The following is a 15,571-nucleotide window of genomic DNA, read 5'->3' on the forward strand; positions in this document are numbered from 1 at the left end:
AATTACATTTTATGTGATTGATCATCTATTCTTATGTACAGACTGATTTTATTATAGTATAAATCATCCATTTTAATTCTTTGCATGCTTAAAATATATTATGTATTTTCACCAATTTTTATTATTTCAGGACATCAATCTTTTTTTCTATTGCAAGCTTCCTATAGATATCTCTCCTAGAATCACTTATTTTTGGAATCCTCCACTTTATTTCTATAAAATTGTCAGTCATTTGCTACTTTCTATGGAACTTGGTTCTCTTATTTTACTCAGATCTTTCCAATATAAAAAAATGTTTTATCTCAAAACACTTGTTTTAATTTTAAATATTTTTATAGTTTTGCTATTTAGGCATAACACTTTATGTGGAATTTCTGTACATTCACTAAATGAGTTGAGAAATAATTCTATATACCCCAATGACATTAATTGAATAGATTTTTTTCCCCATTAGATTGAAATTGTAAATCCGAATGCATTTCCATTAGTTGCTTGGATTTCTGTTAAGTTGTACTGATTTGTTCACTAACAGTAATTACCACTGATTTGTATCCATGCTAGGCACTGTGTTAGGCAGTATGTAGAGTGTATTTAATTCTGACAAGAAAAGTATGAATAATTCAATATTACAGATCATGCCAAATTCCTAAGATGTAAAACACTTGCCTTAAAAAAAAATCAGTAACAAAAGGTCAGAAGAAGTTCAGGATTTGAGCAGAGGAGGGCTTCCTGGGTGGTAACATATAGGCTGGAAACTGGAAGACTTTCAAGGTAGAGAAATTTGTTTTAGGTGAAGAAGTGCCTGTCAAAAGCGAAGAAAAGTGGAAAATTCAGGTTGAGTGGAAAGCAGGTGACACTGTAAATTAACTTTGACAGTGTGTCTAAAGCTGGAAAAAAAAGAGCAATGCAGGATTGTGGAGGGGTTTCTATGTTTGAAAAGTTTTGGCTTTGATTTGTAAGTTGATAGGGTTATTAAAAAACATAGGGACTGGGGCAATGGCTAGTAGGCATGAGTGACTGAAAGCAGGAGGACCTGGGTTCAAATCTCCAGTACCCACACAAAAAGCTGGACATGGTTGTAAGTACCTGTAATTCCAGTGTTGGGAGGTGGAACAGGAGGATCCTACAAGTTTGGTGGCCAGCCAACCTAGCTAAGACCACAAGTTTCAGGTTCAGTGAGACATCCAGTGGTGAGTGATAAAGATATCTGATGTCTTCTTCCTCTAGCCATCACACGCATGTGTGCACTCTTACACATGCGCGCGCGCGCGCGCGTGTGCGCGCGCGCACACACACACACACACACACACACACACACACACACACACACAGACTTCAAAACAGAACAAACCACCACAAGTGTTGTTTAAAGCCTGTCACTAAGGCTGTTACAAGAGCTGCTGAGTGTAAAGGGGTGAGGATGGGAAACGGGAGATGGGGAGTCTTGCTTGGCATGGAATGCAGTTATAATGATCAGGGGAATGATCAAAGCCTGGGAAAGAGCTAATGTGAAAGTGAGAACACAGATGTGTATAAGGGTTCTAGACACTGCTGAAGTGTGGTCAGGAACACTTGTTTGTATTTGCAGTGCTAATGTGAAAAGTGGAAGGGTAACATTCACTTTAAGTCACTATGATGTTTGCTCACCCTCTACCAGAACTTATGACTGCCTCTTCCTCCTGCCTCTCCGTTTCTGTTTAGCCTTCACAGGGAGACTTCAAAAGCAAGCATGCTTGGAGCTAACCTCACCATCATCCACCCGACTGTGTTCATCCTACTTGGAATCCCAGGACTGGAGCAATATCACATCTGGCTTTCTATCCCTTTTTGTCTCATGTACATCACTGCAGTCTTGGGAAATGGAGCCCTGATCCTTGTTGTTCTGAGTGAACACACCCTCCATGAGCCCATGTATGTCTTTCTATCCATGCTAGCTGGCACCGACATTCTCCTGTCAACCACCACTGTGCCCAAGGCCTTGGCTATCTTCTGGTTCCATGCTGGGGAGATCCTCTTTGATGCCTGCATTACTCAGATGTTTTTCATTCATGTTGCTTTTGTGGCCGAGTCAGGAATCCTGCTGGCCATGGCATTTGACCGCTACGTGGCTATTTGTACTCCTCTGAGATACTCAGCCATCTTAACTCCCATGGCAATTGGAAAAATGACCCTGGCCATCTGGGGACGGAGCATTGGGACCATTTTCCCTATCATATTCCTGCTGAAGAGGCTGTCATACTGCAGGACCAATATCATCCCACACTCATACTGTGAGCATATTGGTGTAGCCAGGTTGGCCTGTGCTGACATCACTGTCAATATCTGGTATGGCTTCTCAGTGCCAATGGCTTCAGTTTTGGTAGATGTTGCACTCATTGGTATTTCTTATACTTTGATCCTCCAGGCTGTGTTTAGACTTCCTTCCCAGGATGCCCGGCACAAAGCTCTCAACACCTGTGGCTCTCACATTGGAGTAATTCTCCTCTTCTTCATACCATCATTTTTCACTTTCCTCACCCACCGCTTTGGCAAGAACATCCCCCACCATGTACACATTCTTCTGGCAAATCTCTATGTGTTAGTTCCTCCCATGCTTAACCCTATCATCTATGGTGCAAAGACCAAGCAAATTAGGGACAGCATGACTCACATGTTGTCTGTTGTGTGGAAGTCTTGAGAGCGGTCACAGTTCTCAATGCTCTCTTACCAACATGAGAAAGAGAACTTGCTGGTGAGTTCCCACATTCAGGCACTGTATTATCTGCAGCAGAAAGCAAATGGGTTCTAGAATAAAGTATATGTGGATTTAAATCCAGGTTCTATTATGGTCTGATTGTGAGCCATGGGGAGTTCATACTTTAGAAATTTAATCTTAACCCATAAAATAAAAACCTCTTCTACTTACATTCTAAGCTTATTGTGAGGATTGAATTGAGTATATGAACCACTTGATATGATGCCTGGTGTTACATGGATGCTTAGTAACTGTACTTTTAATTTAAAGTATGTTGACTGAAAAATATTTTTTCAATTTTATTTTTGTGAGATTCCTAGTGTGTCCAGAGGCCTTTCTTCCCTCCCATGCTTGCCCGTTCAGACTGCATCATGAGCATTGTATTCTCCAGCATTGTGGCTGTCAGCACTACACAGCTGCAGTAAATATAAAATTAGGTGAAAATATCACAGAGTGCCTTGAAAAACACCAATGTGTTTAAATATGTTAAGGGTGGAGTTGATTGTATTTACATGTAAGGGAATTTGATCATTATTTATATGCAAAAATTCTTTTTCACTTAGCAAGTGGGTCATGTGATGCAGCTTAGGCACAATACATAGAGTACTAAGTATTTGGGCTGAATGCATGAACAAAAAATAAATGTGATCAGATCATATTGGTAATATAAAATTGATATGGTATCTAAAAATTCTGACTCTTAAGTCCATTATAGTTTTTTTTCCTTAATCAATTGTCTGGCTTTAAACCTCACAAATTATGAATATTTCCAAATTAATAATCTATCTTAGACTTTTCTTTTGAGATCCATGTTATATATTTAGCTCTTTCTTTTTCATAACTAAATTCCATCTTTGACAATTTCATGTATTATATATAATGCATTTTGATTGCTTTCAGCCTCACTTTTTTTTGTTTGATTTTTGAGACAGGGTTTCTCTGTGTAGTTTTGGTGCCTGTCCTGGATCTTGCTCTATAGACCAGGCTGGCCTCAAACTCACAGAGATCTGCCTGCCTCTTCCTCCTGAATGCTGAGGTTAAAGGCACCTTTCTTTTTTGTTAAATGAAAAATTAAAAAAAATATGTGTATGGATGTTTTTGCCTGCATTTGTGTCTGTACACCATGTACATGCCTGATTCCTACAGAGGCCAAAAGGGTGTCGGGTCTCCTAGAACTGTGGTTACAGATTGTATGGGCTGGGAACTGAACCTTCATCCTCTTTAAGAACAGTCAGTGTTCTTAACTCCTGAGCCATCTCTCCAGCACCTCAGCCCTTACTACCTCCTGCCATCTCCCACATTCTAGTCCTTTGCTCACACCCAGGCCTTTTTTGGTTGTTGTTTCGTGACCCTCTGAATTTAACCAGGGCTACCCATGTTTGTGGGTTTGGAACTACCATGGAGCCTGGTGGGCTCAGCAGTGTAGGTAGCTGAGATTCTGGAGAGAGAGCTGACTTGTCTTCAGTTACATTGAACGATTTCTTGCCATCTCCCTTTCTGCATCTCACAGGCTTCTCAAAATAAATATGTCTACATTTGAAAGGATAGTTTAGGCTGCCCTACCTAACAAATCATAAAATCTCTGGGGAATTAGCAAAAGAAATATTGCTATTTCATTTAAAATGTTGCTTGTGGCAATAGAAGCTCTTCTTCACATAGTGGATGCTGTGGTTAAAATGTGAAAATCACCTATATCCTCATGTACCTTTGAACACTCAGTCTTCTCTCCTGGTGCTAAAATGTTGGTCTAAGAATGATATTGGCTCTTATTTATTTATTTGTTTATTTATTTACTTATTTTGGAGTCAGTGTCTTGCCATGTAACTGTGTTGGTCTTGAACTCACCCTGCAGACTAGGCTGGCCTCAAATTTGCTGGGATCACAGCTGCTATGCCTGGCCTTATGTTAATTTTTAATAGTTCAAATGTGTTCTTAGTTGAGCTGTTAGTTTTTTTGGCAAGATACATTATTAGAGCCCTAGGAGACCTCTCATTGTTTGATTTCACTTTGTGCCAACCAGCACATCCCAAAGTCCTCTAGAGGCATAATTCTTAACTTTTCTCTATTTCCCCCTTGCTAGCCTCTGTGTTCATCTCTCTAAAACTTACTGGAGGGTAATCTGGAGTTATAATGCTTTATTGGGAAAGGCTATGTTTACTCTGACCATTACCATTCATTGCTTTATGTGAAGTGTTTATTGGGTACCACACCCATACCACAAACTTCTTCCTTAAACATTTTTATTTAACTGACAAGTTTGGTTGGGATATTTTTGCTTAAAGCTTTGAAAAAAATCATTTCTTTTTTTTTTTTTTTTTTTTTTTTTTTTTTTTTTTTTTTTTTGGTTTTTTCGAGACAGGGTTTCTCTGTGTAGCTTTGCGCCTTTCCTGGAGCTCACTTGGTAACCCAGGCTGGCCTCGAACTCACAGAGATCCGCCTGGCTCTGCCTCCCGAGTGCTGGGATTAAAGGCGTGCGCCACCACGCCCGGCCTGAAAAAAATCATTTCTTATTGTTTGATGTTTACCTAGAAGCATTGCATTTTTCCATCTCCACAGGGTTCAGTTTATTAACCCAATGTGCCTCTCCCCCTGACATATATGTATCCCAATCTGTGGAATGTGGGAATTGGATTATATGGAGAAGGAAAATTAAGGTTACATATTCAATTAAGACTGGCAAACAGCAGACCCTAGAATAAGAATATTACCCTGGATTTTGTGAATGAAATCTAAGTTAGTCACAAGGGCCCCACAAATGACAAAAAGCCACAGAGCTGTTGAGACTGGTGTTGTGAATGGGAGAGACACAACTGGATTTTATCAGTGTTGGAGATGAATCGGTACAAGCCAAGAAATGTGGGCAGAGGAGACAGATCTCTCAGGGCTTGTGGAGTTAACTCCAGAAAGGCGCAAAGCCCTGCCCATGCCTTTGTTTAACTTTGGGAAACACATTTCAGACTTCTGACTTGTAGAACTGGAAGAGAATAAAGACATTGTTTCAAGCCACTAAGTCTGTGGGAATTAGTTGTGTTGCTGTAGACTCCAATACACTCACCATTTTACATTTTGTTTCCTGCTTGGAAAATGACCAATTATTTTCACATATTTTCTGCCCAGTTCACATTTAGCTACCTCAGACATGTAGCCAACACACATGACCAACCTTTTCTTTCCCAGCATCTCTTCTGGTAGTGCTGTGCATTTGAGAGGCAGGTGGTCTGATCTCACAGGACACACCAACTCTTACTGTTGTCAGTGAACTCTCCAGTTTCTCTCATAACTCAGCTACTATTCACATTTCACACCCCTTGTGTGGTTATTCGCTCACTTACTTCCAGACATGTGGAGGGTGAGAGATCACCAAGAACACACATCCTGCTAACCAACCACCAGCCACACAGGACAAAAGTTCCTGGGAAGCTATTGGAGACTTTGTAATCTGGCCTCTAGATGGGGCCACAAGACTGACTCATCAAGTATGGGCAGAAATAATGTGTGTCTTACACATTTAGGTCCTTAGGTATCCTGCAGAGTCCCCATGACCTCTGGAGGACACATTGAAGCCAGAAGCATTTAAAGTGAAATGGTTTTAGAAGTCTGGTAAACACACGGGGGAGCACCACCAGCAGTCACTCATCCAGAAAGGACATAGCATTTTGTTTTTTTGGTTTGTGAACAGCCCAGTGTTTTGTTGCACTAGGTAACTGAACATTTGAAGTTGTTCTCTTACTAACACGGTCACTAAATTATTCTGATTCTTAGAACTGCTGTGTGCCAAGAAGTATATTTAACTACCAGGAATTTCAAAGGACAGTACAGTTGTGTTTGGGGCACCTTAACACTGCCCACAGACACAACTGTTCTTTGTGGGCTTCGTCAGGTGGACTACTGGGTTAGTTAGAACAGTTCCAGTGTTCATCTTTTACCCCTAGCTCTTGTGTTTTAGAGTCTCCAATTGCAGGTCAAGGATGAAGTGCTTATCTCATTGGGAAAGAATGAAGTTTCCTATAGATACCTGAACATGGCTTTCAAATTCACCCATCCTGATTTAAGTGCTGATTACTTGTGGCTGTACTGAAGTTTTTGACATCCCCCCTGTCATTCTGTATGAAACTATGTAGTTCTGATTTCCTACTGATTATTATCATTGTTCCACATCCAGACTCTGTTTCTCAGGTAGCTCATTGTCAAGCATGGGTCCATCCCTGGATTTCTCTGAAGGCTGCTTCAGTTCACAATTGTGTGTGTGTGTGTGTGTGTGTGTGTGTGTGTGTGTGTGTGTGTGTGTGTGTGTGTTCAGGATAAGTCTTCTCTTTGTAGATCAAGCTAGCCTCTGCACCACAAGTGTTAGGATTTTAGGTATATGGCACCCCACTCACCTACATTATTTTAATCTATGGGGAAATAAACCCCCTTTACTTTCTCTGACCATTTGATCCATCCATAGTGAATTTGTTAGGTAGCTGGAGGAATAAGCACTCTGTGCTAGACACACTGTTTTCTTCCTAGTTTTACTACCATTAAAAACAGTAAAAATATATTCTAATAATATAAAAGGGCACATAGAATAATTTTAGCTGTCTTTGGATTTTATTGAAAAAATATATGACCATTCTAAGGAAATCCCATTTAGTTATAGTCTTTCTTGTCTATTCCTTCTTCCACTCCTTCCTCTTCTTCCTTCTCATCATCTTCTCTACCCTCTTTTCTTCTTAATTTTCTCTGGTGTTAAGGATCTAGACCCCAGGCATACTAGGCACATACTCCAGCACAGAGCTAGCCCTCAACTGTCTCTTAGTTTTCTGAACATTGTAATCACATAGAGAAGTGTCAACTCTGTCCACTCACAGATTAGACAAGAAAAATTAAGAGGTTGGTAAATTGCAAATAACATAATTTCTTCTTGGCTTTGGATTGCTGCTGATAGATACAAGTTGTTCAAGGAGAATTAGAATTTATTGGTTTATAGAACAGAGGGAAAGGCTTAGAAACTAGATATTTGATCCCAGTCTTGCACAATCATATAACATTTGCAGGTTGTCTTATCAGAAGGGGAATGTACCAATACACTGCGAGTGATTTAGAAAGTCATCTTCCATTCAGATAATATGTAAGTGCAGATTCTGTTCTAGGGTGTGGAATATAGAAGTGTCCTGGCAGTATGGAATATGTAAGTGACAAATCATCCCTCCATTCTCTCTCACTCCCCACTGTTAGTTTATATTATATTATACTATATTTATTATATTATATTATGTTATATTATACTCTTGTGTATAAGATCTGTTTCATATGCCCAGGTGATTGACAGCATGGCTTCTTACCACTAAGGGAATACCTCAGCACAGTCATATAAATTGGAATGCATCATGTACAACAGCAAAACACTTATGGAGTAAAGGATAAAAAGTAGGATGCCAGCCGGGCGGTGGTGGCGCACGCCTTTAATCCCAGCACTCGGGAGGCAGAGGCAGGTGGATCTCTGTGAGTTCGAGACCAGCCTGCGCTACCAAGTGAGTTCCAGGAAAGGCGCAAAGCTACACAGAGAAACCCTGTCTCGAAAAACCAAAAAAAAAAAAAAAAAAAAAAAAAAAAAAAAAAAAAAAAAGTAAGATGCCTAGGACATCTTTGTTGACATTTATTAAGGCTCAGGAATCAGAAAGTAAGAAAACAGGTCAAAATGGAAGACTCCCCTACCACTCCCAGCTTCTCTACAACAGAAGCAATTCATGAACTGTCTCAACTTTTGGTTAGATCTAAACAGTTTTCCAAATGTTCTGTGAAAACAGCACATTTTTTGGGCAGGTGAAATATTTGTCATTATTAAGGTGAACATTTTCCTCTGTTTCCTAGTCACTATCAACACCTGGTTATGAATATTAGAATAGTGTATATATAGGCTTATATGTGGTCTGGAACAAAGTATAACTTTGTAGGCTCTATGGAGGTGTACATCTACAAAGCATGATGTGACAGTTTACTAAACATATGTCCTATATGAAAGGTTGAGTCAGAGATACTTAAAACATTTTGTGCCAAGTATGTTTATATATGTGAGTTTCAGTTCACAGCTCACTTAAATAGGATGATGTCTCCCTGGAATGGCACAGAGCCAGCCATTAATAAAAGTACTAACAGCCAAGTTTGAGGCCAGTCTGGTCTACAGAGTAAGTTATAGGACAGTTAGTGCTACACAGAGAAACCCTGTTTCGGGAAATAAAAAGTGCAAACAACATTTATGTCTGGTCTGTCATGCATGGTGTCAGGTAGCTGCCAGACCGCATGGAATCTCTTCCTGGAAGGCAGGTTTCTTCTCTAGTGGCCCTAGGGCTTCAGCCTTTTCCTTCATCCCGAATGACATTCCTGGAGAAATTATAATTCTCTGGAGTCCATTGCTTCAATAATCTTTTGCCAAAGGGAGGGGCATAAGTGTTTGTCTCTAAAATATTTCCTCTCCCACCAGGGTGATTACAACTGTTTTAATTCACTTGGCAGATACAGAGCATAAGCTGTTTGTACCTTTCCTTGGGAGGCCAGCTTCTGCTCACTTTCCTGCACCCCTGCTAAGCAATGTAATTTTGCAAGTGGAACAAAAGGGGACAGACTGACAGCCAAAGGGAAGGACAGAGTGCCTCCCCTTAGAATGTCTCCTCTCTCATTGTTTGGATTGTTTTAGCTACTGTGAGTTTATTGTTTTTCCATATGGGGTTGAGTCTCGTTCTTTCAAGGTCTATAAACAATTGTGTTGGGATTCTGAGGAGGATTGCATTGAATCTGTATATTGCTTTTGGTAGGATCACTATTTTTACTATGTTAATTCTACTGATCCATGAGCATGAGAGATCTTTCCATCTTCTAATATTTTCTTCATTTCTTCCTTCAAACACTTGAAGTTCTTGTCATACAGGTCTTTTACTGGCTTGGTTAGAGTTACCCCAAGATATTTTATATTATTTGTGGCTATTGTAAAGGATGCTGTTTCCCTGATTTCTTTCTTAGTTCATTTGTCATTTGTACATAGGAGGGATACGTTTTTGAGTTAATTTTGCATCCAGCAACATCACTGAAGGTGTTTAGCAGCTGTAGGAGTTCCCTAGTAGAACTTTTGGGGTTGCTTGTGTATATTATCCTATGGAAATCAATATGGTGCTTCCTCAGAAAATTGGGCATCAATATACCTCAAGACCCAGCTATATCACCCTTGGGCACATGCCCAAAAGACACTTGTTCAACCATGTTCATTGCAGCTTTTTTCATAATAACCCCAAACTGGAAATAATCTAGATGCCCCTCTGTAGTGGGTAGCCATTCCAACCTTGATCTGGAAGTTCCAACCCCCATTGAGGCTTCAGTAACTGTCACGCCTACAAGGCAGGGCCAAGAGAGGACCCTGAAGACCCAAGATCCGGATGGACCATCTCTCTTAGTTCCTAGACCCTGGACGCTGGAGGTAGACCAAGCAGAGTTCTCCAGAGAACACCGTCGGACTGCACTGCGTCTTTCCCAGACCCTGCAACCTAACTATCCCTTCATTTGTAAGTTACGCCACTAAATAAACCTCCCTTTTAACTACATGGAATGGTTTTAATAATTTCACCAATACCTCTCAACTGAAAAACAGAAAGAAAACGTGATACATTTACACAATGGCGTATTACTCAGTTGTTAGAAAAAATGACATCATAAAATTTGCAGGCAAATGGATGGAACTAGAAAAAAAAATCATCCTGGCTGAGGCAACCCAGACCCAGAAAGACAAAAATGATATGTACTCACTTATATGTGGATATTATTTGTCAATTAAGGACAATCACACTACAATCCAGAGACTCAGGGAGGCTAAGTAACAAGGAGGGCTCTGGTTGTGGGGGTCACATGGATGTCCCTGGGAAGGGGAAATAGAATACATTTTGTGGGTGAACTGGGGAGGGGTAGGGATAGAAACAGGAGGGATCAGGTGGGAGGCAGAGAGTTTGGGGAGAGAGTATGGCTGGAATAGGGGGCATTTAGGGGGCTATGTGGAAACCTAGTGCGACAGAAACTTCCTTGAACCTATGAGGATGACTCTAGTGAGAAATCCTAGTAAGGGAAAATATGGAGCCTGAACCAGCCATCTTCTGTAACCAGGCAAAGCTTCCAGTGGTGGGACTGAGACACCAACCCAGTCACAAAACCTTTGACCCACAACCTGTCTTGGCTGCAAGATGTGTTGGGACAGTGGTGCCTCAGGGTTTGTGGGAGTGGCCAACCAATGATTGGTCTAACTTGAGGCCCAAGCCAGGAGAGGGAGCCCATGTCCAACACTGCCTGGATGGCCAGGAACCAGAAGACAGATGGCTCAGAGACTTAGGGTAGAATCAAACACAGTTGGCAAAAAAAAAAAAAAAAAAAAAAAAAAAAGTCAATGAGAAGATTCCTAATGATATTCTGCTATACTCATAGATTAGTGCCTAGCCCAGTCATCATCAGAGCAGCTTCTTCTGGCAGCTGATGGGAGCAAATGCAGAGACTCACAGCCAAACCTTAGGTGTAGCTTGGGGGAACCCCACAGCATAGGTCGAGGAAGGATTGTAGGAGCCAGAGGGGTCGAGGACACCATGAGAACATGGCCCACAGAATCACCTAAGCAGGGCTCATAGGGGCTCACAGAGACTAAAGCAACAATCATGGAGCCTGCATGGGTCTGTGCTAGGTTCTGTGAATACATGATGTGGTTGTGTAGTTGGGGATTTTTGTGAGACTCCTAGCAGTGGGACTAGAGGTGTCTCTGACATGATATGAGGGTCTGTGCTTAGTCTTACTGAATCTTGTTATGCTGTGTTCGGTTGATATCCCTGTGAGGCCTGCTCCTTTCTGAAGGGAAATGCAGGAGCAATGGATCTGGGAGAGAGAGGAGGTGTGTGTGTGGGGAACTGTGAGGAGTGGAGGGAGGGGAGGACATGGTCGGGATGTATTGTATGAGAGAATTAAAAAATAAAGATATCTCCTCTGAGGCCAGGGGTTCAGCATAGGAGGATAGTTACAAAATCATACAGGAATAAAAGCAAACAAAAGCCGGGCGGTGGTGGAGCACGCCTTTAATCCCAGCACTCGGGAGGCAGAGCGAGGCGGATCTCTGTGAGTTCGAGGCCAGCCTGGGCTACCAAGTGAGTTCCAGGAGAGGCGCAAAGCTACACAGAGAAACCCTATCTCGAAAAAACCAAAAAAAAAAAAAAAAAAAAAAGCAAACAAAAAAATAAGTGGTGTGTGTGTGTGTGTTATGCATATTTCTCTGCATCTCACCTTCATTTTGAAATAGTATGCTGCTAAACAAATTATGTATGAAGCCATAGTTTTGGTCTAGGCCCCTGCACGAGGCTCCACCAGACAAAAGCAGAATGGAGTCACTTGTGCTAAGTCTCATGGAATTTATCTGAACTGTACATTGGGCTTGTTTGTTTTTTTTTCTCATACAGTAGGTTCCAGTCAACTTGAATCAGTACAAAACAAAAGGCCCTTCAATTTTAACTCTTTAGGGAAAGTAACAGAAACAGCCAATCTACTTTTTGCTATTTTCCCTTTCTTCAGCACTTGCCTACAGGCTCCTCTGCTCAGTTCATGGAAACGTTTATTGTATTTTGTGGAGTAAGTTGGTGTTCAATTTTAGAATGATAGATAAAATTCAATTTAACCCATACACTAGGTTGATTGTAATTTTGCCTTTTAATGCTGCACTCAGTAAGTAGTTCTAGTGGGTAGAGTCGCTCTTATGCAAATATGAAACAGCGTCAAATTGTTTTCCAAAATATCAGTAATTTTGGAACTTATTTATGTGTTTAAAATGAGAAGTGATTGTATTCCCTATTTCCTCCCTGAAAAGTTTATTATTTTCTTTCTTCTTTCTCTTTTCCCCCTTTCTTCCTCCCTCCTCCCTCCTTTCCTCCCTCCTCCCTCCCTTCCTTCCTCTCTCTCTTTCTTTCTTCCTTTTTGAGACAGGGTTTCTCTGTGTAGCCCTGGGTATCCTGGAACTCACTCTGTAGATCAGGCTGGACTCAGTCTCAGAGATGCACCTGCCTCTGCCTCCCAAGTGCCCAGCAGATCTTTTTTCTTTCTTGCATCATGCCCCTCAGCATATGAAGATGCCAAGGGTTTCTAACTTGAAACCTGTATTCCAAATATTTTTCCTTTGGTCTCCCATTGTACTTCCTGGTCTTACCCTGTATTCCTAGGGGCTGCCTTTCACTGATTTGACTTCTTTGTATATTGCCTTCACGTCCTCATTTCTTTAGTGTGTAGCTATCCATCTAGTGTCCTATTACAACACTAAATAGCTTTTTCTAGGAACTTCATAATCCAAAAATCCAACCAGTCTTGTATTAGGGTCTCATTAGATAGCAGATGGCTTATTCAAATTAGAATAATTTGAGAAATATTTCCTTATAAAGAGATAGGGACAATGGCGGAGAAGTAGTCAGTTCAGAAATTCTAAGTGATAGCCCACTTTCCTGGGGCTAATTCCATAGTCCCTAACCCTGTAGGGACAAGTGGCTGGAATCCTAATGAAAAAGTATAAAAAGGTTTACTTTGACAATGTTTTTGGTGTGAATTGCTGAATGAATGTGTACTATCTCTTTGGATGTGAGCTGTTACATTGATGCTGCTCATCCTTGTGGAAGTTGCTCAACAAACCTGATTGTTTTCAGTGCTAGGGAAAGATTGCACTGGGCAGGTCATGAAAGCAGAATTTTACTTTTTCTTTCCTTAATGCTATTGGAGACCAATCCTAGAAATGCTGCTTTGCTAGAATGAAAAGGGGGCATGGCCTTGGTTTGGGAGTGGGGTGATTGGATCTAAGCACTGGGATGAGGTAGTGGGAAACCCTTTCAGGACTTGAGTGGAAAGTTTGATTGATGGTGTTTGTGGCACACCTTGAGTTAGTCCTGAGGTTGTAAATGGTTTTCTCTGAGGCTAGGCCATCTGTGTATGTTAATTGGCGCCTGTTGAAGTCAGTCTTCTAAGTGCCTACAGACACTGAGACTTGGGCTGCTATCTTCTTCAATACCTACATTTCAGAAGATGTTCTTCAGGTCCTTGAGAAAGGCATGGCATGATTTAAAGTAGATTGAGACTCCAGGAGAAGGTTTATAGGCATTTCAAAGGAAAGCATTTACAATAACAATTTTCTGAAACAAATGCTGTAAGAAAGGGAGATTAGGGCCTATAGCCAGGAAGAAACTTTGTTTAAAATTCAGTCAAACTCAGTCTAGTCATTGGCTGTGCAGTTGTTTTCCTTTCTAGTAGATTTTCTTGGGATATGGCGGTATTCCTTTGTAGCCAGAAGTTTCTCTGGTCCCCCTGGCTCCATGGTCCCACCTGGCCCGTGGTGCCACAGCCACTTATAAAAGAATCACTCAGAGGTTTAATATTAATTGCAAATTATATGGCCTATGGGTCAGGCTTCTTACTAGCTAGCTCTTATAACTTAACTCAACACATAACTATTACTCCTTGTATTGCCACGTGTTCCTTGGCTTTATCTGCATCCCATTACATGTTGCTCCTTGGATGATAGGTTGGCGTCTCCCTGACTCCACCCTTCTTCTCTCTGTGTCTCTACTTGGATTTCTGCCTAGCTGTAAGCTTTCTTGCTATAGGCCCAGACAACTTTATTTATTATCCAATTGGAGTAACACATATTCACAGCATGCCTCTGATGTAACTTGCAGGGGAGAGGTGGAGTATGCTAATGGCTTGAAATATGTTTGAGCTTCATACTTCATAGGGAATGATAGTTTATAACTTTCTAAGTCCATGCCCTGTCTTCCTGCTCAATCTCCAACATTTTAGGATCCATTATTAATCTAAGAGTTATGTGTGGTAGGACAGAGCTGCGAGATTTTTCTGCTGTGCTGCCTCATTAATTACTAGGCTGGCATTCTCAGTCTCACTGCTTCTCTTACTATTAGATGTTCAATGTTGGTTTTGTAGGACTTCAGAATGCAAGAATTGTGGAGTCATGGGGATATCCACTCAAAGAAAGGCCTGACAGACTAGATAGTGTGTAGAATGGTCAGAATTCCTATAGTAGGCCCTGAAAGAACAATGCACACAACTGTGAAAGTAAAATTAGAGCTAGAATGGGGACCCCTGGCAGTTAGAGATGACAAGAACATGGAAGATATGACGAGTAAAGAAAGTTCCCCAATAAGCAGAACTAGCCCAAGAGACATGCCATTTGGACTGTACCAAGGACAACCATATGAATGGAGCTATCTCAGCCCTTTGGAGTTTACATTGCAACACTATGTGCCCTTGATGATGGACATGGAATTTCAAGTTCATGCTTGTCCTCCTGGGTTTTGATCTTGCTTGGGTACCATTTCTTTTTGTGCCCATATTCCTCCTTTTTGAATGAGAATGTTTGTTTTATATCATTATATTTTGGAAGTGATTAACTGATTTTTTTTTTTGCGGGGGAGGGGGATGCTCAAGGTAGGAGTCTGTCTTGAGTCTCAAAGGGGACATTGAACTTTGGACTTTTGAGAAATGTTGAAACAGTGAGACTTCAGGAAACCACAGAAGTAGATGCATTTTGTATTAGAAGATGGACAAGCTGGCAAGGCGTAGAATGTTATAGTTAAGATATGAAGATTCTTCCCAAAAGGACCATGTGTTGAAGGCATGGTCCCCAGCTAGTGGAAATATTGTGAAAGGTAATTGGTTTATGAAAGCACCAATATCATCAACAAATTAATCTATTGATGAGTTCATAGGTACATAAGCTCTTAGGAAGTGGGGCCTAGTTAGAGGATGTAGCTTACTAGGAGCATGGATTTGATGGGTCTTGTCTATAAACCT

General features: G+C 41.0%; 1 protein-coding gene across 1 annotated transcript; it reads left to right on the forward strand.

Moving 5' to 3' along the window:
- Nucleotides 1-1,419: 1,419 nt before the first annotated feature.
- On the forward strand, nt 1,420-2,744 carry LOC114687226 (olfactory receptor 52B2-like). The gene has a single exon (XM_028861929.2). It carries the CDS (start codon nt 1,730-1,732, stop codon nt 2,675-2,677), a length of 948 nt encoding a protein of 315 aa, XP_028717762.1. The 5' UTR covers nt 1,420-1,729; the 3' UTR covers nt 2,678-2,744.
- The last annotated feature ends 12,827 nt before the right edge of the window (nt 2,745-15,571 follow it).

This window comes from Peromyscus leucopus, chromosome 1, assembly GCF_004664715.2.
Source record: "Peromyscus leucopus breed LL Stock chromosome 1, UCI_PerLeu_2.1, whole genome shotgun sequence".
Lineage (NCBI taxonomy): Eukaryota > Metazoa > Chordata > Mammalia > Rodentia > Cricetidae > Peromyscus > Peromyscus leucopus.